Source organism: Bos indicus, chromosome X (genome assembly GCF_029378745.1).
Source record: "Bos indicus isolate NIAB-ARS_2022 breed Sahiwal x Tharparkar chromosome X, NIAB-ARS_B.indTharparkar_mat_pri_1.0, whole genome shotgun sequence".
In the NCBI taxonomy this organism is placed as follows: Eukaryota; Metazoa; Chordata; class Mammalia; order Artiodactyla; family Bovidae; genus Bos; species Bos indicus.
The window spans coordinates 129,513,386-129,539,394 of NC_091789.1; the positions used below are offsets into that span (position 1 = coordinate 129,513,386).

The following is a 26,009-nucleotide window of genomic DNA, read 5'->3' on the forward strand; positions in this document are numbered from 1 at the left end:
TTTGTAAGAATCTGTGGGACACTTTAGATCGGAAACCATACCAAGAGGAGGAGTTCACAGATGGTCTAGATCAGGAGATGCAGGACCAAATGTTCCTTCTTCCACTGACCTGACAGGTCTTCAGTACACTCTGCTAGGGGCTAGGAATCTTATATCTGATGAAAAAATATGAACAGTAATGGTAATAGCAGCTGCTTATGCTTCTGGAGCTTGTCTGTGCTACATAGGCATTCTGCGAAGTGCGTGATGCGTATCAGCCCATTTGCTGCTTTCACTGACACCATGAGGTAGGCTGTGTAACCCGCTCATTGGGTTCGGGCACTCAAGAATCTGAAGCACAGAGAGGTTAATAACCTGCTTAGGCTCCTTCAGCTGGTCTATGGTGCTGCTGGGATTCATAACCAGGTAGTGTGGAGCAGGGTACTGCTTTCTGGGAATGTAGCAAGGGAGGTTATGCCTAGTATCACAGAGCCACCTGGAAACCCAAAGGGACGTATTCCCATGAGTCTGCGGCCAAGACCCAGTTTCTTCTTTGATTGAAGTTGATCAAGTACAGAAGAGAGAAAAACCAGGCTGCACAGAGGGGAAAAAGTCACCTCTGAAAAGATGTTCCCGGGAAAGAAACAGTGTGGGTTCTAGAATGGCTGTCACAAACTTGGCTCTCTGCTTCTGAATTGGCTGTAGTACTTTTTTTTTTTTTTTATTCTGTTAATGTAATGTTTATTGAAACCACAGTTACATGAATGAGTACTTCTGGCATAAATAGTCATGGGAACAAACAGCTGCTCTGGAGGTGGGCAGTTGGACTCATGGCACCCAGTGTGTGCCACATTGTAAGCTTGCTTGCATCTATCTTCCTTCCCCTGCCCCCGGCCCCCTGAGCTGTATTATCAATACTACCATCCTGAGTTTCACCTGGCCCTTCAGTACTGCATTTTGCAGATCTGTCTATAACCTGGTGGGGTCCCTGAGCTGCCTGGTGGGAAGAAGGGACAGCCCTGCGGAGTTGTCTGAATGTGTTAATAAGCAGAGTTCAGTTGAGAGACCCACTGCATGTTGATATATAGCTTGTACATTATGCATTTAACTGCTTATTGCTGTACATGGAAGCTTTTGTAAGAAGTTTTCTTCCTGTTGTGGGAAATGTTGCAGTTAATATCCTAAAGCTAAAACATTTAATTCTTAAGTTGTTTTCTTTGGAAAATTGTTGATAAGTGATCTGTATGTCAAAATAGTATGCGCAAGACTTTGAATATGTATTTCAAGTAATTCTCTAACAGTTGAACACATTCATTTAACTTATTAGCAATTTTCCTGAATTTGACTGAATTTTAACTTTTATTTTTTTTAAATATTTTTTTTTGATGGGGACCATTTTTAAAGTCTTTATTCAATTTGTTACAATACTGCTTCTATTGTTTTTTATGTTTTGGTTTTTTGGCTACTTGACATGTGGGAATCTTAGCTCCCCAACTAGGGTTCAGACCCGCACCCCTGCTTTGGAAGGTGAAGTTTCAACCACTAGACCACCAGGGAAGTCCCTATTCTTTAGTTTTAAAAACATCTTTGCCATTTCAATAGGTGAAAAATGACATTTGTTAATTGCTTTCTTTGAATTCTACTCAGATTGAACTTTTAAGTATCGTTTTTTTTTTTTTTTTTCAGTTAAATAACTTGAGTAATTTTGGATATCAGATTTTAAGTCAAATTATGTTGTCTGCCAGTAACAGTTTTAATATTATAAGAGCTAGAGATTTTAATACAGGACTTTGAGAAGATGAGATGAAGCAAACTCTGAAGGATACACAGTAGGTTCTTGGTGTTCAGTGTTTTGTCCCTCTTCTGTGAGGATAAGCGGACTTTCAGCCAGTACCAGTCCTGCTGCTGGTCTAGCGCAGAACTTGCTGAAATGGGTGGGACATAGTTTTATATTGACTAGTCCATGTGCCCCATTTTACATCAGGCATTATTACCATGTTCTTACTTTTTGCTCAGGTAGTTCTTCACTGGGAAGTCTTCAAGGATGATGTCTTTATTGTTAGTTTTCTTAAAAGAGTTCACTTCACATTACTGTGCTCTGCACTGTGTTGTGTGTGTCCACAGGAGGCTGTGGCTCCATTTCTCGTGGTAACCAGAGTGTTCTACGTGGCTATGTGTTCCCTTTGCTACCTGCATTCTCTGTATCTTCTGCTCTTTCTCCTCTCTGGGAATAGAGTCAGTAACTTGATTCCTGAAGAACTGAAGGTTGCCCTCCAGCCCCACCCCAGGAAATTCACCATTTTATTTTTCATTTCTATGAGTTTGGGCAGAGAAAAAGACTTGTCATCTTTCAAAAGACACATTTGATTCTGTGGCATGGCTGGGCTCATCTGAGAGGTTCTATTGCTCTTTGCGGTGTTGGCTGGCATCACTCAGGCAGCTGTGTTCAATTAGGAGCTCTTCTGGGGCTAGAACAGCTGGCCCATCAGCTGGGGCTGCTGGAATGGGTCGGGGGCCAGCCAGGCCTCTCTGAACAGGCTAGTTCAATTTCTTATATGCTGTCTTATGGGCTCCATGAGCAACCAGCCAGATTCCTAGCTCCTAACTGTGTCATCATCTGCCTCTCAAAGTCATTTCTGTGAAGAGTGATCATGGTGTCATGGAAGTTCCCAAAGGTGAGCACTGGAAAGAAGCTATCAGTTGAATGATTGAGAGGTCGCTGGTAAGAAAAAAAATGGTTTCAAAAAGCAATGGTGTCTAGGGCTGGGTGGAATGAGGCTGAGTAATTCCAAGCATGCAACTCTCTTTTCTGGGTGAAGTCCTTGAACTCTGATGAGATGCTCTTTGATAAACATTTTATGTGTTTATATTATAAACAGTTTAGTACAATTGAGATTTTATAAAATTTCCTATAAATATTTTATTTACAAGAAACATTGGGAGGCACTTGCATCAGATAGCCCTCCTCTGGTAGTTTATGATGCGTATTAACTTAAATAAGACTTTGAAAAGTAGGGCCATTAGAACAGCTCTTTAACTTTTTAAACCAGCTTTTGTGAAACTTGTTTGATTAAGGACTTTGTTGTCATTGTTAATACCTATGAATAAATGGAACATATTAGACTATTGAGAGTCCCATGAACTGCAAGGAAATCCAACCAGTCCATTCTAAAGGAGATCAGTCCTGGGTGTTCTTTGGAAGGAATGATGCTAAAGCTGAAACTCCAGTACTTTGGCCACCTCATGCGAAGAGTTGACTCATTGGAAAAGACTCTGATGCTGGGAGGTATTGGGGGCAGGAGGAAGAGGGGACGACAGAGGATGAGATGGCTGGATGGCATCACCGACTCGATGGACTTGAGTTTGAGTGAACTCCGGGAGTTGGTGATGGACAGGGAGGCCTGGCGTGCTGCAATTCATGGGGTCACAAAGAGATGGACACGACTAAACTGAACTGAACAGAAGATAAGGTGTTTTAATAGCTTTTACAAAGCCATGATTATACTCTGTATTTTGTAACCTGAAAAGGCGTATGTATATTGTCCAAGGGGGAAAATATGCCCTTTTTTGCTATGGAGAATCAAGTATTATGTTTCTTAACAAATTTATTTATTTTTATAATTTTTTTTTAACACCAAATACATTTCGTATTGGGATATAGCCAATTAACAGTGTTTTGGTACTTGCAGGTGAACAGCAGAGGGACTCAGCCATACATATACATGTATCTTAAAAACAAATTTAGAGCAGCATTTTAGATCTGACTGACTTTTTATCACTTTCCAGTGTTGGCAGTCTTGCTTTTTTTTTTATGTTTACTTATTTAGTCTATTTTGATTTTTGGCCTTGCCACATGACTAGCAGGATCTTAGTTCCCTAACCAGGGATCGAATCCATGCCCTTGGCAATGAAAACGGGGAGTCCTAACCACTGGACCCACAGGGAATTCCCAGTCTTGGTTATAAGTTTTTTATCTTGAAAGTGAAAGTCAGTCATGTCTGACTCTTTGTGACCCCATGGACTATACAGTCCATGGAATTCTCTAGGCCAGAATACTGGAGTGGGTAGCCTTTCCCTTCTCCAGGGGATCTTCCCAACCCAGGGATTGAACCCAGGTCTCCCTTATTGCAGGTGGATTCTTCACTAGCTGAGCAGAAGTGTAATTTCTTGCTGTCACTGCTGATATTTTATAAAACATTAACACATAACAGTGCATTTAACTTAAAATTCTGAGTAGCTCAGCTGGTAAACAACCATGGTTTGATTCCTGGGTTGGGAAGATCTTTTGGAGAAGGGATAGGCTACCCACTCCAGTATTCTTGGACTTCCCTGGTGGCTCAGACAGTGAAGAACCCATCTGCAGTGTGAGAAACCTGGGTTCTGTCCCTGGGTTGGGAAGATCCTGTTTAGGAGGGCATGACCACCCACTCCAGTATTCTTGCCTGAAGAATCCCCATGGACAGAGGAGCCTGGCCGGCTACTGTCCATGGGGTCACAAAGAGTGAGACACTACTGAGCGACTAAGCATGCATACACACAATCTTCTAGCATTATGCCCCATTTACAAATGTGAAGAGGAAGGCAGAAGGATATACAATAGGAAGCTGGTGAAGGTTAGTTTATAAGGTATTTGTGTCCATTCTGATAGAATACAAGTTTGTGTTATTCAATTTCTGTACAAGAGCTTCAGGCTCAAATTCAGTGATGTATGCTTTAATGTGAAAACATTTGGAAATAATTGCCAGTTGTCTAGGGGCCTCTGCAGTGGCTGAGCAGAGAGGGCAATGGCACCCCACTCCAGTACTCTTGCCTGGAATATCCCATGGATGGAGGAGCCTGGTGGGCTGCAGTCCATGGGGTCGCTAAGATTCAGATACGACTGAGTGTCTTCACTTTCACTTTTCACTTTCATGCATTGGAGAAGGAAATGGAAAGCCACTCCACTGTTCTTGCCTGGAGAATCCCAGGGACAGGGGAGCCTGGTGGGCTGCCGTCTATGGGGTCGCACAGAGTCGGACACAACTGAAGTGACTTAGCAGCAGCAGCAGCAGAAGTGGCTGAGTGGTGAAGAAGCTGCCTGCTAAGCTGGAGACATGGGTTTGATCCCTGGGGCAGGAACATCCCTTGGAGGAGGAACTAACAACCCACTCCAGTGTTCTTGCCTGGGAAATCCCATAGAGGAGCCTGGTGGGCTACAGTCCATGGGGTCACAAAGAGTCGGACACGACTAAGCATACATGCACGGATTCTTTATTTGGCTACATAGAATCCCATAGCAACTTGTATTAACATATTAATACCTGTAATATATAATACTAATGTGCAGTGTGGCAAAATATCAGTCACAAGATGTAATCATCATAAAATTTTTATATATGGCTAATACATATTGGATTCTTAGCACTGTGCTAATGGCATCAAAATGTATTTTCTCACTTAATCCTTACAATCAGCTTTTGAGGTCAACACCATTATTACCCACTTTTTCAGATGAGGAAAGCGAGACAGAGGAAACTAACTTGCCACAGCTTATCTTGTAACTGTATAGAGGTAGGAATAGGTGCTGTAGACCCACACTATGTCTAGAAGCTTTACCACATAACATTTTCTCAGCTAGTGTGATAAGAGTTAACTTGTGATTTATATATATGTAAATATGCATTGGAATATAATTGGGTCTCAACCATAAGAGATGAGGATGGTTGACTTATTTGGGACATTTACAAGAAGTATTTATTTTTGGCTGTGCTGGGTCTTCATTGCCGAGCAGGCTTTTCTCTAGTTGCAGCGAGCCGAGGCTACTCTCTAGTTGGAGTGCACAGGCTTCTCATTGTGGTAACTTCTCTTGTTGAGGAGAATGGGCTCTAGGATGCGTGGGCTGCAGTAGTGGTGGTTCCTGATCTCTAGAGTACAGGCTGAGTCGTGGTGCACGGAATTAGTTGCTTTGTGGCATGTGAGATCTTGGATCAGTGATAGGACCCATGTCTTCTGCATTGGCAGGTGGATTCTTTATAACTGAGCCCCCGGGCATTTAACTTGCTCTTAGAGACAAACTTTTGGTACAGTTGTGATTCACTCTCTAAAGTGACTTGTGAATGTTTTCTCTCCCTCCCTTGGCAACAAATAATGAACTATTTTAAAATAGATAATAGTAAAGAGAGATTAGGGATTTGGCAAGTTGAAAAACGGATTTAAGGACCCTTGAAGAGTCACTGCCTCTAGATAAAACTGTTTTATCATGGGATTATTTTGCTCTAAGGGGATCAATCTGAGGTGGATTTGGCGTCCTTTGGTCCAGTGGGGGGTTTCAGGCAGGCAGTGTGATGTGGGAGGAGGGTTGCTGGCCCAAATGTCCATACCTATGCATTCTTGCCTGTGTCTGCAAACCAGCCTGTTCAGAGGATAGGTTTGGGGGGTGGTTCATCTTTTTGGGTTCTGTTTCCTTCTCCATAAATGGAGAGGCAGTTTTTCATCCACAGTTTCCTGATTTAGGCCTATTTTTCTCCACTTGATTTGGCTGTTTGGTTAGTGAAAAATTTTAATACCTGTGTTGCACATAATGTAAAAAATCAAGTTCCATTTAAGATGTGTAAGCTAAAAAAAATGGAGCTTCAGAATAAACCAAGACCTTCTCAAAACCATTCAGTAAGCCACAGGCATTGATAAAGTAATACCTCAGAGAAAGGATTATAGTAAATGAAAGAAAGGGTAGGAAATTTTTTTCCTGTGTCACGAAAATTATGTACCTTTAATAGAGGGAATAGTATGACTAAAACAAATGAACAAAACCATAATGGAAGGAAAATTACATATGACAAAGTATTGATATGCCAGGCATTTATTGTATCCTGATTTTATTTGTATATACACACATATTTCAGTTCAGTTCAGTCACTCAGTTGTGTCCAACTCTTTGTGACCCCATGGACTGCAGCACACCAGGCTTCCCTGTCCATCACCAACTCCTGGAACTTGCTCAAACTCATGTCCTTCGAGTCGGTGATGCCATCCAGCCATCTTATCCTGTCGTCCCCTTCTCCTCCTGCCTTCAATCTTTCCCAACATCAGAGTCTTTTCCAATGAGTCAGTTCTTCACATCAGGTGGCCAAAGTATTGGAGTTTCAGCTTCAGCATCAGTCCTTCCAATGAAAATCCAGGACTGATTTCCTTTAGGATTGACTGGTTTGGTCTATATTATATATATATGCATTTGTTAGAAAAAAGTGACCCATTAATAGGTCATGTAATTCAGTGGGTTGTAGCCAATGTTACAAAAATAAAAGACTGCGTCACACATAGTAACAGTTCATATGAAACTTGCTATATACGTGCATGGTGCACACACACACACGGTTGTGCTAGGTCATGGTGTAAAATGTACTTCTAACTGGGTCATGGTCATTGATGGGAGGGATACTCAGTACAGATTAAGATGCTTCCTTGAGTTGTACTTAGTTTTGAATTGGTCTGAATTTTAAGGTTTTTTTTTTTTTTTTCCTTTTTTTTTCTTGTGTGCACTAGTCACTTAGTCATGTCCGACTGTTTGCGACCCCATGGACTGCAGCCTACCAGGCTCCTCCGTCCATGGGATTTTCCAGGCAAGAGTACTGGAGTGGGGTGCCATTCCGTTCTCCAGGGGATCTTCCTGACCCAGGGATCAAACCTCGGTCTGTCTCGTGCATTGGAGGCGGATTCTTTACTGTCTGAGCCACAGGGATACTGTTTTCCTTAGACTGGTTAAAAAACAAAAATCAAGGACTTCCCTGGTGGTCCAGTGGCTCAGACTTCACACTTCCAGTGTAGGGGGTGCTTTGATCCCTGTTAGGAAACGATCCCACATGCTGTGCTGCCCGGCCAAGTAAAAGAAAAAAGCCTTCCGAAAATCGAAAATCATTTGGGTCAGTTGTTGCTCTGAATAGTTTATCCTGAAAGGGGGTGGGGTGGGGGGCTTGGGCGGAAACTTCAGGACTAGGGGCTTTTGGTGTGCTGGGCGCCATCTCGTGGCCTTTGGGTTACAGTGCAACATAACTCCCTTTGATAGAGAACTTGCGAATTGTTTTTCTGTTGTCCTGGCTGCGCTGTACAAATGGCCAGAGCTTTAAAGTTAAACCCAAGTCTGAAGATTCAGTTCTTACCTTCGTTTATCCTTGGCCACACACTCGACCTGTAACTCTAGCCAGTCATGAGAGAGGATGATCATGAGACCAGTCAGTGCTTAGTCTCCCAAGGTTGGGTCACATGTACTGCCTTTTTAAGTAAGGACAGTATACTTGCAGTGGATTCCGCTTTCAGTGGAGGAAGAGGAAATGGGCTTACACTTCCCCTCCTCTGTGATGCCTTCTCTCATCCCTGTCTTCCCTTGTTGTTCATGCTGGCCTTGGAGCCAACACAAGTGTCAGCATTTTTAGCATTTATTCTTTTTCACTGATATATTCACTTTTTTTTTACATGCTTATTTGGGAAACGGCTTCTTGAGGGAAGGAATTGTGCCATATCTTTTTATTCATATTACGTAGCAAAGTACCTCGCACGTATGCAGGTCATAAATAATTTCTATGTGAATGGATGCATGATTTAGGTGAATTTGGATATTTGACTTGGCTTTTTAACTTGTTAATTAAAAAAATTATAAGCTTAAGCCTCAGTATGGTGAATCTTTAAAAAAGTTTTTTAAGGAATTTACCTAAGTGTACAATATTATGCACAGATTGTGTTATTATGTTAACAGTGGAACTCTTAAAAGTTGCTTTGCAGCATTTTAAAGACAATATTCAAAAGCAAGGTTAGAAAATGTCTGATCTTTCTATAAAAGTCGGGTACAGTATGTAACTGCAGGAAACCCACTGCCCCTTTGTAAGTTGTGGAACCCAAAATGTATGGAAATATTTGATGTTTTCAGCAAAAGAAAATATGGTCCAAATTAAATTTTCCAGAGATATGTTAAACAAAAAGTTTCTTTGCTATCTTGGACTAAATACATAGTAGTACACTATACTACGATAAACATTTTATTTCCTTTTAAAGGCTAAAAAATTTAATGATTTTATAGAAGTGTATATATATGTATGCATATGTGTATGCATATGTATGTATACACACAAACATATTAGTATTTATACAGCCCCACCACGACTGGCATGGAGACCTTTACGGAGCTATTTGCATGCAGTATGTGTTTCTTCACATTCACGTTAATACCTCTATTCAGAGATATTTTAGTGACATAATTCATAGGTAACAAAATACAAGAATGCATTCCATAACATCACATGGGGAGGGTAAGGTACAAAAATATTAATAAAAGTGGTTAATATATTTAAGAACAAAATATAGAACCTGGAAGTCTACTGACAGATGCAAAGTTTTACTATGTTGGATTAGATGTATCCTTGGATATGGAAGAAATGATGGGAATGAGGAATGATTGCTTGCATGAGCTTCTGGGGACTAAAATTCCTCAAAGGGCAGGCCACCATGAGCACTTCAGAGGTCAGAACACTGGCTAGGCTCAATTGGGGAATAGCCAACAGATCAGAGATTTGAGGGAGAAGCAGGGAATTACAGATGTTATTCATAAATATATATATATATATATATGTTGTTCATATATGTGGTGTATGAAATAAGTGCAAGTGTTAGTTGCTCAGTTGTGTCTGACTCTTTTGAGACCTCCACGGACTGTAGCCTGCAGGTTCCTTGGTCCGTGGAATCCTCCAGGCAAGAATACTGGAGTGGGTAGCCATTCCCTTCTGCAGGGGATCTTCCCAACCCAGGGATCAAACCTGGGTCTCCCACAGTGCGGGTGGATTCTTGACCACTGTGCCACCTGGGAAGCTTTTTGACGTATGTGCTTGCATGTGTGCTAAGTTGCTTCAGTCGTGTCTGACTCTGTGACTCCATAGACTGTGACCCACCAGGTTCCTCGGTCCGTGGGATTCTATAGGCAATACTAGGGTGGGTTGCTATGCCCTTTTCCAGGGGATCTTTCTGACTCAGGGATTGAACCTGCATCTCCTACATTGGCAGGTGGGTTCTTTACCACTAGTGCAACCTGGGAAGCCCATATGGTGTATGTATGTGTGTGTGTGTGTGTATACACACACATACACAGAAAAGACTTGGCCTAGTGTTTCATAGAAACTTTGGGCTACCTCTTGACCTATTATTTTGGATAATCTTCTACTGTCATGGCATAGTCTATCCTCCTGCTGCATAGGTAGCTAAACTATTACTGGTCTCCTTTCCTTAATCTGTTGGCAACTGTCCTTAGAGAATTGTTTCTCAACCTTGCTACTACTGACATCTTGGACCAGATAATGTCCTGTGCATTGTAGGATGTGTAGCAGCATCCTTGAATCTACCCACTAGATGCCAGTAGCACTCTCATAGTTGACAACCAAATACATCTCCAGACATCAATCTGTGCTCTGGGAAGATGGTGCCTAGTTGAGAACCACTGGCTGTAGATTATGAAGTTGCATGTTTGGGAATAGGTCTTCTGTGCTTCCCTTATTATAACAGTAAATTGTCCACCCAAGAGAAATGATGGATTGCCCTGCCTTTTCCATCTCTACACAAACCGCAGGCCCATCCGGGCTTTGTGAATGGTGTTTAACATGTATTAGGGGTTATGTTTTCTAAAAAGTTGTGACACTTGTAAATCAACCATAATTCAAATCACATACTTAACGTATAGATCAATTCCTTATGATAGGCTAAATACAGAAAATAATTTCTGGTTTCTATTAAAAAAAACCAAATACAGAGTCAGTGTACACATATATCCTTTAGGTATAGAAACAGCTTCATTCATGTTTAATTTGAAGACCCAGATACAATATTCTTTAAATGACAATGGCCCCTAAAACTTACTCAAACTTACTATAAAAAAGTAAACAAGTAAAGAAATATAATTTTAAACTCTGTCCCTTTGCTTGAGAGCCTGGAGAAACCCCGCCATAAAAAAGCTACAAAAAAAGCCATTGCTATATTCAGGTGATGAAGTAGCTCTGGAGTTCAGCTTTATATGTGGTCATTTGTGAATAGCTGGTTACATTATATTTAGAGATTCAACTTTTGTTAAACTATATGTCTTTTTTTTGTTTTTGGCCATGCTGTGCAGCTTGCAGGATGTCAGTTTCCCAACCAGGGATAGAAATCGGGCTATGGCAGGGAAAGGCTGGAATTCTAACCACCAGGCCACCAGGGAACTCCCACTGTAAACTAAATACAAATATTTCTTTCTTATAATTTTGGTACAAGCTGAAAATGTAAATTTAGATAAAAGAGAGAACCAAAGGGCTTTATGCTGGGTACAGAGCAGAGTCTGGGGTCCACTGTCTACCAGACACAGTGGAAGGTGACTGTGCTCACAACCTGTTCTTTCCAGCTGCCCTCAGAGGTGAGCCACAGAGGAATGTAAAGAGCCCCGAAACTAGAATTAGCCTATCTGGGTTCAAAGACTGATTCTACCTTTGCAAGCTGTTTCCTCATCTGTGAAATAAAGAACTCAAAGAGTTACTGTGAGAGTTAAGTGAAAAAAAAAATGCACCTAAACTCCTAACAATGCCTGGCCCATGGCATGTACTCCGTAAATGTCAGTTAGTACTCTTGTTACTAGTTTGAGTCAATCTGACATTTCATGTTTTGGAAAGATAGAGAATTTGGTATCAGTGTCTAATGACACTAAGTACCTTTGGCTCCTGACATGGATTTTTCTATTATTCGAGAAACTACTACTATAACACAATGTGGTAACACACACTGAGTTTTATTGAGAAGTTTCAAGCATTGTGACCTGAGGAAGTATTTTCAGTTCAGCTTATCGAAATACTTCAGTTTTCCGGCTGGATCTGGGATTATCTGTTGAAGAAGACAATGTACATCATCAGTAGTCTGATAATAGTTGTCCATCTCTTGACTAAAGAAGGTAAAGATTATTTTCTTGTGTCAAATTATATATATTTAGGAAAAACTGGATTTGTCCTACCTGCTAATTTTAATCTCAGCTATTTTAGAAGGCAGGTGATCTGCTACTGAATTAACATCTGTACTCAAGCCCTCCCAAACTTACTTATAACTCTTCTCTTCGCCACCAGGCTTTCATGGCATCTTCAGGTTTGATCTAATTAAATCAAACACATTAAGGGAGCATGGCTACAGATGTTAATGCATTTGTAAAATAATCTGCTGATGAAGTGATGGTATGCTACAACCTGAAAAGGGGGCAGAGAGCTCAAATGGATTTTTTGGCAGTCTAGGGTGTAACCTTTTAATCTCAAACTGCAAAATAAAAGAAACACTCTATATAGCCTCCCTAAATGAAAGAATGTGTTTCAGTCTTGTCTTCCTTCATATGACAAGGAGAGAATCATTAGATTCATTGTCAGTTAAGCCAGATTTTCTCTAAAGCTTTTAAATATATACACTGAAAAATTTTTCTTGTGACCTTTCTCTTTGCCCTGAATTTAACAAGTCTCCACCGCTTCCTTCCTTCTGCTTTTTAAATGACAGAATTCTCTGAATACTTGGTTTTAAAATCCAGAGCATCAAGTCCCATATTCTGCTTTCCCAGTTTTAGATACTCTCCTTACAGTCCAAAGAATGCCTGTAATTCTTTTAGGAGTTGTGCCTAGCAATGTTTACTTCATTTACAAAATCAAGGCAGGTCTGTTACAAACAGAGATTATCCCAGGGTTGGCGGCTTCTTTTTGGCCCCAGCCATCCCCTTAACAGAAAAATGAACTTGACTTACTGTTTCACTACCAGGTTTCCAACCAGCAGGGCAGACTGAAAGGAAAAATTGGCAAAAGACAGTTTAAAAACTGTTCAATTCTCTCTAGCAACTCTCAGCTTTTCTTTTTCCAAATGATACTGAAAATAGAACCTATATTAATTAGAACATTTCTAGGCCACCGAACACTTGAGTTCTGTTAGCTTACTGGCTTGCAACAAGAAATTTTAGTCCTGGAGCTTATCAGCAGACAGCTGTTTTTCAGTTTTCTCAGTCATGTTTAGTTACATTTATAACAGAAGAAATCAGATTGAGTGTTCCTCTAGTAAAGTTGGAAAGTTTGGGAATCTGGTGAATTGAAAGGTCTGGGTACAGTGAAATGCCTCAAATGTCCATCCCCTTAAGCCTGCTTTGTGTGCCCTGCAGTATTTGGTCCTGATGCCATGGTTCACTGTTTCAGCACCCTGACCCAGGCACTGAGTTATACTTTTGAAAGGAATATATAACATACGTTCTATTTTAAGAAGAATCTGATGTTTACCATTTGGCTACTGCAAAAACTTGGAGTGAAAGGATGAACTAATAGATTACTAATGTGTTACTGAATAACCTCAAAGATTTCTGAATTACCTTGAAGAAAAAAGCTAAATTAAATAATGTAAAACATGCAAATAAAACCTACATTACTAGATATGGCCAGATTGGCTGGCACATTTTAAGTTAATAGAAATATAATAGGAAAAATTACAGTAGCAGAAACTTTTCTCTGAGATTATCCAAAGACTATGAAAATAATATTTTTTCTATCCTACTCAGTAGGTAGTATATATTAGTGATATTTTGTTAAAAGCACTTTCATATTAATAATTAAAATTTGATTTGCTTAAAAGATCTAATAATTTGAAAACAACTAGAAGACTCTGGAACCATCAAAATTACTTTTAAGGTAAGAAACCATATTATGCTGCTATCTCTTAAACTAAAAAATCCAAAGGCTATGACAGAAGGAAAGGGCACCTTCTCCGTGTTTGTCAGTGTACTGGAATGCCTGAACCAAACGTAGTGTCTCATCCACGGATCTACCCACGGGAAGGTCATTCAGAGTAATCTGTCTTAGGATTCCCTTGTCATCAATAATGAAGAGACCTCTGTAAAACAGAAGAATGGGAAAGATGAGGACATTTGTTCTCAGTTAAGACAAATATTAGTTACTGTCAATCCCTGTACTGCTCAAACAGAAGGATGTTATACAGAGCCAAAAGCATACTACCTGCCTACTTGACTGGTATGTACATGCACACACCCCTATACCCACACCTATCTACTGTGTATTTTGGGATTATCACTGTTAAATGGTAGCATTAAATTTTTGTTTTTGTCTTTGAGATGTACTGTAGTATTAACAGTTGAATCTTCACGTGTACTAGATTTGGGACTGTACTGTAAATGATGAAACTGCATAGCAAAGCCTTATTCTACAATACTTAAAATTTTTTTTTTGAATGAGTAACTCAACCTCTGAACCTACTAGGGCTCAGTCTCCTTAGACCAGATCAACTTGGTCAAACTTAGGTAAAATTGTTAATTACTATTCATATTTGTGTTCTTTCACATACTACTTTCACAATTGAAAATCCTCATAAAAGGTGATCACGTCTGTTTTGAAGTAAGCGAGCCTGATTAGAAATTTTGATCTTGCCTCCATAACACTCATAGCCACGCACTCCACATAAAAACAAAATCTGCCTGTTCTTTGGTAGCAAACTGTAGCTTCTGTTTTCTCTTTTGATTTTGTGAGCTGCTTCTTTGGTAGACTATGAGACTAAGACATTTGCTGTGCTTGCTAATATTAGATAATTTACTTGGTTAATGTTCAAATAATTTTCAATTTGAAAAGTGCCTCAGTCTTTAGTGGCATATTTATTCTTGGGAGTTAATAATAATTGCTAGGCAGAAACCATTATAGACTTGACAAATACAAAACAAAAAGAAACTTGGCAGGGATAAATTGATTCAATATGGATGAACCTTGAAAATATTATGCTAAGGGAAAGACGCTAGTCATAAAAGAGCAGATACTGTAGGATTCCATCTATATGAAGTGTCCAGAATAGGCAACTATTAAGACATAAAGTAGATTAGTGGTTGTGTAGGGCTAGGGGAGGGGGACTGGGTAAAATGGGGAGTAACAGCTAATGGGTATGGGATTTCTTTTTGGAGCAATGAAAATGTTGTAACATTGATTGTGGTGATGGTTGTACAACTGTGAAATACTAAAAATTACTAAATTGTATGCTTTAAATGGGTGAGTTGTATGGTATGTGAATTATATCTCAATAAAGCAGTTCTAAAAAAACACAAGATTATAAAATACTGACACCTTTATATAAAACATTAAAAGAACTATTAGCACTGCAAAGCAATTCAATATGATTATAAGAAAATTACAAGTATTTCAAGCTGAAGCTGCCCTTTTTTCCTAAGAATTACATCAGCAGTTATTAGCTCAAGTAACTCAATGAGAGCTGTTAAGTAAAATATATCCTTAATTTTTCCTACTCCAGAGGCATAGGTTGGCTAAATACTATACTTGTATTTAGAAAAACTATTACTTGAGTCAGTTTGGACAAGAGAAAGAAATGGACAGAGAGTTTGGGGACCTGGGTTCATGTCTGGGTTCTGCAATTAACTATAGTCACTTTGGCTAAGTTCTTGGAATGCTGAATCTGTTTTTATGTAAAAGGACAGGGCTGAAGACCTCTAGAATTTTCCAGTTCTAACAGTCTTTGACACTCACATAGTTTAAGTCAGGCACTCACCAATTATTTTTAACGGTATCTACAACATTTTTACAAGTAGAACAAATATTTTCTTGATCAAACCTTGTATCTTCTAATTCCATTTCAAGTAGGATTACAAATATATCTGTATTTGTCATCATGTACAACTAATGAAAGGTACCTAAGAGTGTGGCCTGAGTCTTCCAGATATACGCCATAGTCCTTTGAGATCTGATGGTTCAAATCCGCAAGAAGTGGAATATTTATTGACCCAAGTCCTCCTTGTCTTCGAGGAGTATTAATCCTGTTAACAGAAAATGTGCCTTTCAGGGTTAAGTAAACAGCATATATTAAAATAGTCCACACTCCTTGCATATGTACACAAACATGTGCATGGCATCTCTTGTCATTTTACTTTTAAATTTTTTGCAATTAGGTGGAACATCTTTTCATGTTTAATGAATTAAAAATTATTTAATCATTGCTTCTTAGAAAGTAAATATAAAAAATTATTTCTCCAGATTAAGGTTATCCAATTTATCATCATAATCATAGAATTCAGTGGTTTTTGCTGTGGATATTTCATCTTCTAAAAATAATTATTTGGTACTGAGCATTTTAAAAATCTTTATTGAATTTGTTACAACATCGTTTCTGTTGTTTATGTTTTGGGTTTTTGGCTGTGAGGCATGTGGAGTCTTAGCTCCCTGAGCAGCAAATAAACGGCCACCCTCTGCACTGGAAGGTGAATTCCTCAGCACTGGACTGCCAGGGAAGTCCCTATATCTTTTGAATTGAACTGTTTCCAAAATTGAAATGTTCTATAAAATCTTTAAACATTTTTACCGTACTTTCATTGAACTAGCAGCTCTCAGATAAATTTATTCCTGAACTGTCTGATAAATAACTATATTCCTGTCATGTTAAGAGTTGTCTGCCCATAATTTAAGAGTATGTCTATTCTTTCCCTATAAATGTTAAGTTTAAGATACTGACCAGGCCAAATGGGTGAACTGTGAATCAACAGAGCATGCTACCACTTCAGTGTTGATTGATCTGAATTCGTCAATTCTATCACCAAAGGCGATGATTTCAGTTGGACACACAAAAGTGCTGAAATAAAAAAAAAATCATTATTCTCAAAATACACATATACTTAGTTTCAAATGATTTTGTTTTTATAAACACTTTAGTATATAAAAATGCACATTAAGAACAATTTTATATATGAACCTTCTCAAGATGGAGTAGTCTAAAAAATGGTCACTGGATCAAATTATTTAATTAAAAAATATAGAGTTCTTAATTATGTCTTGATAAACTTTATATTGGTGCATACAGACTGAATGTTAATGTGTAAGTATATAGGGCAGCAATGAAAGATGGACTTCATTCTGTGTGTCATGGTCAAGAAAGTTTGAAAAACGTAGACTTAGGGGACAGATTCTGACCACAGTTCAATATAGGCTTTTCGTTTCAGTTGTTGGAGTGGAGGACTGCCATATACAAGAAGACAGTTTTAATCCAGATTATATCTTTGGAAATCTGGCCTATAAAATGAACTTTTAATATTTTCCAAAAGGTAAGAATGATTGGCCCTTGTCCTCCTTTCTGTTATCCCAAGAAATGTTACCTAGAGATATACTGTGTGTGTGTTAGTTGCTCAGTCATGTCTGACTCTTTGCGACCCCATGGATTGTAGCCCACCAGGCTCTTCTGTGCGTGGGATTCTCCAGGCAAGAATACTGGAGAGGGTTGCCATTTCCTTCTCTTACTGGCCCAACATAAAAATTTTGGCAGAAACCCGAAGGGTTACATATCTGGTTTTCTTCCTTGCAGACTGTGGGAAATGTCCCAGGATTCTTCTTTCTCTAACCAGGTCCAGTTTGGCTGGCATTACATGCATACAGCAGAAGCTCTCTTAGCTCCTTGCTCCAGAAGACCATTGCTAACATCATGCTCTAATTAGATATGTCTTGTTCATTAGGGAGTTTTAAGTAATACTGGAGAAATAGCTTATTTGTCTGCTCAGTTCAGTTCAGTCGCTCAGTCCTGTTCGACTCTTTGCGACCCCGTGAATCGCAGGACGCCAGGCCTCCCTGTCCATCACCAACTCCCGGTCTGCTATGTTAGGCTAATTTCAAAATTCAGGTTTAGCATCATATATATTTAATATGTGTGCTGCTTTTTGGTTTTACAGCAACATGAATTTAGAAGGCCTATCATTTTATATACATTAAAATCTCTACTTCGGGTTTCTATTAGAAGTTATAGTACACATTTTAGTTAATCAAGCCATAGTACAATTGATTAGAAAGAAGGAAGTTCTTACTAATTTAAAAGATTACATGTTATGCAGAGTCATGGTTTGTTTCAGTCTCAATGTACACGTTTTTATGAGAATTCTGTTTGGATTAGAGTAGGAGTCAGCAAACTTCAGCCCACAGGCCAAAATCTAGCTTAACGTTTTTGTATAAACTTTCAATGGAGTATTAAACCCCTTTATTATTGTCTGTGGCTAAAGCGAAGGAGAAAAGGAAAGATATAAACATCTGAATGCAGAGTTCCAAAGAATAGCAAGAAGAGATAAGAAAGCCTTCTTCAGCGATCAGTGCAAAGAAATAGAGGAAAACAACAGAATGGGAAAGACTAGGGATCGCTTCAAGAAAATCAGAGATACCAAAGGAACATTTCATGCAAAGATGAGCTTGATAAAGGACAGAAATGGTATGGACCTAACAGAAGCAGAAGATATTAAGAAGAGATGGCAAGAATACACAGAAGAACTGTACAAAAAAGATCTTCACGACCCAGATAATCACGATGGTGTGATCACTGACCTAGAGCCAGACATCCTGGAATGTGAAGTCAAGTGGGCCTTAGAAAGCATCACTACGAACAAAGCTAGTGGAGGTGATGGAATTCCAGTTGAGCTATTCCAAATCCTGAAAGATGATGCTGTGAAAGTGCTGCACTCAATATGCCAGCAAATTTGGAAAACTCAGCAGTGGCCACAGGACTGGAAGAGGTCAGTTTTCATTCCAATCCCAAAGAAAGGCAATGCCAAAGAGTGCTCAAACTACCACACAATTGCACTCATCTCACACGCTAGTAAAGTAATACTCAAAATTCTCCAAGCCAGGCTTCAGCAGTATGTGAACCGTGAACTTCCTGATGTTCAAGCTGGTTTTAGAAAAGGCAGAGGAACCAGAGATCAAATTGCCAACATCCGCTGGATCATGGAAAAAGCAAGAGAGTTCCAGAAAAACATCTATTTCTGCTTTATTGACTATGCCAAAGCCTTTGACTGTGTGGATCACAATAAACTGTGGAAAATTCTGAAAGAGATGGGAATACCAGAACACCTGATCTGCCTCTTGAGAAATCTGTATGCAGGTCAGGAAGCAACAGTTAGAACTGGACATGAACAACAGACTGGTTCCAAATAGGAAAAGAAGTTCGTCAAGGCTGTATATTGTCACCCTGTTTATTTAACTTATATGCAGAGTACATCATGAGAAACGCTGGACTGGAAGAAACACAAGCTGGAATCAAGATTGCCGGGAGAAATATCAATAACGTCACATATGCAGATGACACCACCCTTATGGCAGAAAGTGAAGAGGAACTCAAAAGCCTCTTGATGAAAGTGAAAGTGGAAAGTGAAAAAGTTGGCTTAAAGCTCAACATTCAGAAAACGAAGATCATGGTATCCGGTCCCACCACTTCATGGGAAATAGATGGAGAAACAGTGGAAACAGTGTCAGACTTTATTTTTCTGGGCTGCAAAATCACTGCAGATGGTGACTGCAGCCATGAAATTAAAAGACGCTTACTCCTTGGAAGGAAAGTTATGACCAACCTAGATAGCATGTTCAAAAGCAGAGACATTATTTTGCCAACAAAAGTCCGTCTAGTCAAGGCTATGGTTTTTCCTGTGGTCATGTATGGATGTGAGAGTTGGACTGTGAAGAAGGCTGAGTGCCGAAGAATTGATGCTTTTGAACTGTGGTGTTGGAGAAGACTCTTGAGAGCCCCTTGGACTCCAAGGAGATCCAACCAGTCCATTCTGAAGGAGATCAGCCCTGGGATTTCTTTGGAAGGAATGATACTAAAGCTGAAACTCCAGTACTTTGGCCACCTCATGCGAAGAGTTGGAAAAGACTCTGATGCTGGGAGGGATTGGGGGCAGGAAGAGAAGGGGACGACAGAGGATGAGATGGCTGGATGGCATCACTGACTCGATGGATGTCTCAGTGAACTCTGGGAGTTGGTGATGGACAGGGAGGCCTGGCGTGCTGCAATTCATGGGGTCGCAAAGAGTCGGACACGACTGAGCGACTGATCTGATCTGATCTGATCTGATTTTGTGCTATAATGGCAAAGTTGAGTAGTTGCAATGAAGATCACTTCAAGACTAAAATTTTTACTATCTGGCCCTGTACAGAAGAAGTTTGCTGCCCCTGGTCTATAGACATAAAGATATGAGCTTAAGTATACCCTCCCTACAAATTTAAAATATATTTACATAGTTCTAGATTACTCCTAATGGAGAAAGGAACTTAGTATACAGTGGCACAGACAGAATAATCTATTTACTTTTTGTAACCAAAAAACATATTCAAACAGAAAAGATCAAAGTTTTGCTAACTCTCTTTGGTATTCTTTTCATTTTCATGGAATTTGAAAAATTTAAAATTAAATCCTCAGTGTGACTAAAACTCCAAGAATCTTTACTTTGAGTCAACTTTCTACCTATAAAAGCTCTGTCAGAGTTAAAGAGAACCCCCTCCATAATCATACTTTATGTTAATAGGTGTTATTCCTTAAACATATCCAATATTTTCAGGAAAATGTTCAAATCACAGGAAAGTAACATGCAGCAAAGAACAAAAATAATAAAACCAAAGTTAAATGGTATCACCAGATAAAAAGCCTTATAAATATTCACGTTAACAGAGAAACAGATTTGTGGCCTTAGTCTTGCTATTTAAATGGTTTCTAAAATATTCTCAGTCCATTTTCTTGCCTTAGTAAGTAGAGTTTAATGAATATAACTGTGGCTTTTGTCTAATGATTACATTACATTAACACAATCAAACACTTATGATTCTGAAATATATTCAAGATATTACCTTCTTGAAAAAAACTCACCTCAGGTTGCCCTTTACGAACAAGTGCTAAGAAATTTCTAACTACATGATGCTCCTGAGCAAAGATTAATAATGACTGAGGTATTACTAGCTGCTATGATATGGATTACTTACAAATCAAGTGGGTAGAAGAAAAAAACCAGGTACTTCCCACGATAATCAGTTAACTTGAGCTCCTTAAATTCTCCATTTATCACAGCTGTTCCTTCCCAATAAGGTGCTGGCTTGGAAACTAAGAAAGAAAAACATATGATGTTCTTAAACGACGGGAAGGTTGGTGGGATGACAGAAGGACATCTTTAGGACATCACTAAACCCAAGGTTTTGGAGGGAATCTTTGGACCTCTTTTAGCAGTCTGGTGATGCAGATGGACTTCTGCAGGGTTACTGAATGCATAAAATATTTAGCATATTTAGAATTTCAAAGGAAATAAATTACATTGAAATGCAATCATCAAAACTATAAAAAAAAAACTGGTGATATATTAATATTTGTGTCCTTTTTCTTAACACTTTAAAACTCCAAGACCTGGCGGTGATCTAGTAACTACTCAAGATTGTGATGAGTGTAAATGATGTTTCAGGATACCTGCAGCATCCGTAATAATGGTATGAAATCTATGCGATTCTTCTTGGCGACAACTACAAATGAGTACTGCTGAGGCTAAGGTGGTTTGTTGCTGATGTTCATAATGGAAAGAACTGCTATATTTCAGCTGGAGATTAGTGAAAATAAAGATTCTTTTTCCTATTCATGCTCACAGACCCCCTACATTCTATCCCTGCACTAAACCCTACAGGATACTTCATTATAGTTCCTCCAAGTTAATCAGCTTGCCACATTTCAAATAATTAGATTTTCCGTTCTCTAATGGCAGTCTTCCAGATGTATTAATTTAAGTGTTTGTCCAGTTTCTTGAATATACATGGAGGACCTGCTGCTACGTTCAAGGAATAGGAAATCTGCAAATATGTCAGGACAGAAGTGTAAAATCCTAGACCATAGGATTATTTTCCAGGCTTTGAAAGAGGAGACCCTCTTGAACAAGTGACCTAATGGAAATTGAATAGTTCATGCTGCTGTCTTGTCAGGGTATGCTTGGAAGTCTAGCCAACATGCTCTGATAATAATGTACCTTGATATTCTGTTAACACATTTAGATAGCACTTAAACTTTCAGAACCATTACATACATTAACGTCAATACTTGCTTCCAAGTTTGACTAAGGTTCCTAGAAAGTAAGGCTTATAATAGCATTTATTATATTTTGTATAGCAGCCAGCATTTTTGATAACTCTGAAAATAGAGACACACTTACGATTAATTTCTCTGTGGAGTTAATGTATAACAGTTGATTACTTATCTTGAGCCAGCAGCCTACCTCACAAAAACATCCTGATCTGATTAGGTAAAGGCCAGGAGGGAGAATTAGATAGCAGAAGGATATGGAACTACATATGCTTTATATATATTACTTAAAAATACTACTCAAGTGTGAGGTTATAGTTGTAATAATGTGTTGCAATGATAGTCCATAGTGATTTTAGCATATTGGGAAAAGCAATAAAACTGAAAAAGTTTGCTCTGAAAATCTTGATTTTTGGGTTCTTTCTTTTTTATCGACACTGATGGAATGCTTTATTATCATTATTAGGCTTAACAAATTGGTAAAGGTTTGTTAAATGGTAACAATCTTGGCAAGGTGGTGGAAAGGCATGCCTTCATATCCTTGACTGTACCTAGATATGGCTTTCTTTTTCTTTTTTGGGGAGAGAAATTTTGGGTTCTTGATTTACGAACTGCAGTGTTAGTTAAAAAAAAACTGTCATCAGTTTATAGAGCAAAGAGAATGCAGTTTGCTAAGATCTATAAATGGAATTCCCAAAGCAACCACTCGCATGTCAGGATGGGGAACACATGTACACCCATGGCTGATTCATGTGAATGTATGGCAAAACTACCACAATATTGTAATTGGCCGCCAATTAAAAGAAAAAGAAAAAAATAATATTCTTACAAAAAAACCCCCAAAAAACAAAAACCAAAAATTGTACCAAATACAAATCATATAATTAACAAAGCAAAAGGAGAGGAGTATGAAGTATATTTAAATTCCCTTTCCCCATAACCCATCTGTTTAACTACTGTTAACATTTTGATGTCCTTCCTCCTAGTTTTTAAACACAAATTTGGATCTTGTTGCATCCCACTTGTGAAAAAAGGAAGCACTAGATCATGAATAATTTTTCATGTTACTAAAAATTATCTGAAAGTATGAACTTAATAGCTCCATAATACTCTGTTTTGAGTGAAGGTCCTTGCTCCTGTAATTCTAGATGAGCCTACACATGAGAGAAATGTAGCAAATACCTAAAATTTGAAAAGGTCTGCTGGTAGAGGGAAATCTTATTATTACCATTAGCTTCCATGAGCAGACTTGGATGGCACGTTATAGGAAATATATGTAATGCCAGTAAACACTTAACTGGCTGCCATATTTCAAAATATCTTCCGAGGCAAGTAAAAGCAATGACACTTGGAAATAATGATTTTGAAAGTGCAACACTAGCTTTTTAAAAAACAAAAACCTAAAGATAACTTGCAGTAGGAAAGAACTGCAGATGTTTGAGGAGGCAAAACCGTTTTTCTCATTTATCACTCCCACTCCATCCTAAGGCATATCAACATTCCATTTAACACTGGGGATTCATAACTGTGAAGCACTGCTTTTTTTCACTGAACATGGGCAAGGAACATGCTGTAACTGGACCACAAAAGCCAAACACACATCTTCAGAATGCCAGATGGTCAGCAGGAAAAGCAGGTTATTTAAAAGCAAGCAAGGGACACTCTTTATCCTTTAGCCCCTACCCACTTCTTTTTGGCTGATCTTAACATCCAGATGCAGCAGGCCACAATTTTCTCAGTATTCACTTAGTCTGACGTGTCTTTTCTGAAAGTGGCCATTAGTTGTGTACACTGGACAGAAATGCAAATAATCAAAAGCCAAACTGGCAGGACACAAATTTGCCACGAGGTTTATCATCAACCCAAATGCATTACTTCTAACCTCCTTTTCCGCATTTCCCTACAAAGAGCCTCCAAAATACACCCTGTAACAAGCTCTTCATTTCTGAGAAACAAAGGATGCCCATTAACTCTAAAGGTCTCTGGGAAGGTGGCTTTTAATAGTTTTCTTTGTAAGATGCAACAACAACAAAATGAAACGTTTGGTCTCCTGAGCTAAACGTTGTTTAGCCACTTTTCTGTTTATCCAAACTTTTTGTGAATCGTTATTCAACTTATCAGCGCATTATTCTCCGAAATCGTACTTGAAAACAGACGCGATGCGCTGCAGGCACTTGGCGATGTTTGAGGAAGTGTTCTAGTTTGCACAACATCCTCGTCGCCTGCAAGCCCAGGACCAGGGCCACCATCTCCCTCATCTGCGGCTTTTGGGGTAACCACTACTTCCTCCAAAATCTGATCAGTGGAACCCACCCCTTTCTTCACACCTCTGGAACCCCCTCCATCCCCTCACCCCCCAGGAGAACCAAGCTCCCCCTTCAGGACCGGAGGTAGCCCAGGAGGTGCCGCCCAAGCCAGGCCCCCGGGTAGCCACCGTAACCAGGGTACACGTGTCCCCTGGCCCTCCCCACCTCCGGGAGCCACCGGTCACCCCGCCGTGGCGGGGCACCACCTACTTTTGGCTTTGCTGAGGTGCAGGGAGTGTTCGGCGACCGAAACCCGGGACACCTCTCCCGGGTACACTTGGCCACCCGCGTAGAAGTGGCACTCCTCTTCGCGGGTTCGGGGCCTCTCCTCCGCCTCGAAGCCCCGCACAGCTTCGGCCCGCAGCAAGAACAGCAGCAGAGGTAGTAGCAGGAGCTTTCGGCTCCGGCCAGGGGCCAGAGTCGTCGCGGGTAGCGGCGGCGGCGGCGGCGGCGCCTCCATGACCACGCGAGTGTAGTCGCACGTCCCTTGGCTCGAACGCTACTTCTCCCGCCGCCAGGCAGCTACAACCGCGCGCTCAACGCTCGTTAGAGCCCAAGCGCGGCCTCGCGAGACCAGCCCCGCCTCCTCACTCCCCCGCCCCTTCGCTCCCCCTGTCGCCCGCTTCCCGGGCGGGAGCCGGCCCAGCCACGTGGTTGCCAGCCCCGCCCACTCATCCCCCTTGCGCGCGTTTGCGCATGCGCCCTGGGGCGGGCCCAGGCAGGGCGCTTTGCCTAACTCTGAGAAGCGACAGCGGCCGTGACTGGCCTCACGCGCTCCCTCTCTCACACGTCTTTAGACATCCTTTTACGCTCGTCTCTTCCACAAAGCCTCATCACTGCACACCATTCCCCCCCGCAAAAAAAGTGAAACGAACTTATCTCTGAATGGCTTGCACTTTATACTTCTAACAGGTACTGTTTTTTTCCTTGAAGTGATCTGCCAACAACGCCACGACTCCCCTCACCTCCACCCCTAGTTGAAGCCCTTGTAAGTTTGTAAATCCTGGGAAAACTTGGAGAAGAAAGGCCTAAGCATTTATTTCTTCTCCAGCAGGCAAGGCAAACAGGCAGTTTGGTGACGTAAGCCTGCCTCAAAGGTGTCTTATTCTTTAACTTGAAAAGTTCCCAGAAAACCAAACTTTCTTCTGGCGCAGTATAGTTCCATCGTCTGACAATTACCCCATCGTCTTACAGGAGTCTTCTGCACTCTTTATGCCCCTCCCCCCCGCCCCCGGGGTCCCTTCTAGTCTCCTGCGAGCTCTTGTCATCTTTCTGAATCCCACAGAAACCATCCGACAGTTTCTCTTTCCTCTGTTAGACTGTCAGCTCCTTGGGGGTCAAAATCGATGTGGAATTCAGCTTTGTTTCCCAAGACACCTGGCACAAGGTGGGCATTTGCCATTGTAAGCTTTTGATTTTGTGAATTACACCTAATGTTCCCAACTGCCAATCAGTTTTAAGTTGCTTTCACATTTTATATCCTTACTCCCTGTGACAACCCTTTCCAAACTAGTTCTGCCCATTATAGGACCCTGAAAGAGCAATGGGCTAGGTGCTGAAGGCCCTTGGCCCCTACAATCTGTCAGCCCCTTCTCGCGACTCTCCAACCTCCCCTGGAGGCATTTGCGCCTGCGCCCTGCAGGCAAGCCCAGGGTGCTCAGCGAAGCCGCACAGCGAAGCCCGACTTGGTTTTGTGATTTTGTGACGGCCGCGGCGGGTCTCCTGCCCTCCTAGACCACCCTCCCCTCTCCCAGCCATTCCTGTTCGCCCTCAGCAGTGTTTTAGGTGCTCCTCATCTTTCCAGACCTATCTCTTCCACAAAGCTTTGAGGGAGCCTGCGCTCCCGTCATTGCAGGCGGACTGGTCAGC

General features: G+C 40.4%; 1 protein-coding gene across 2 annotated transcripts; it reads right to left on the reverse strand.

Moving 5' to 3' along the window:
* Positions 1 to 11,730: 11,730 nt before the first annotated feature.
* On the reverse strand, positions 11,731 to 24,707 carry PRDX4 (peroxiredoxin 4). 2 transcript variants are annotated; one of them, XM_070783830.1, is made up of 8 exons: positions 24,351 to 24,707; positions 20,760 to 20,877; positions 16,489 to 16,605; positions 15,674 to 15,796; positions 13,730 to 13,860; positions 12,734 to 12,768; positions 12,053 to 12,103; positions 11,731 to 11,841 (listed from the first exon to the last, which is right to left on the reverse strand). In XM_070783830.1, the coding sequence occupies exons 1-7, from the start codon at positions 24,598 to 24,600 to the stop codon at positions 12,053 to 12,055; spliced, it is 825 nt and encodes a 274-aa protein (XP_070639931.1). In that variant the 5' UTR covers positions 24,601 to 24,707; the 3' UTR covers positions 11,731 to 11,841. The 2 variants fall into 2 exon arrangements, with proteins under 2 accessions (XP_070639931.1, XP_070639930.1); XM_070783829.1 differs by lacking the exon at positions 12,053 to 12,103 and having other exon boundaries at positions 24,351 to 24,705.
* Positions 24,708 to 26,009: the final 1,302 nt, after the last annotated feature.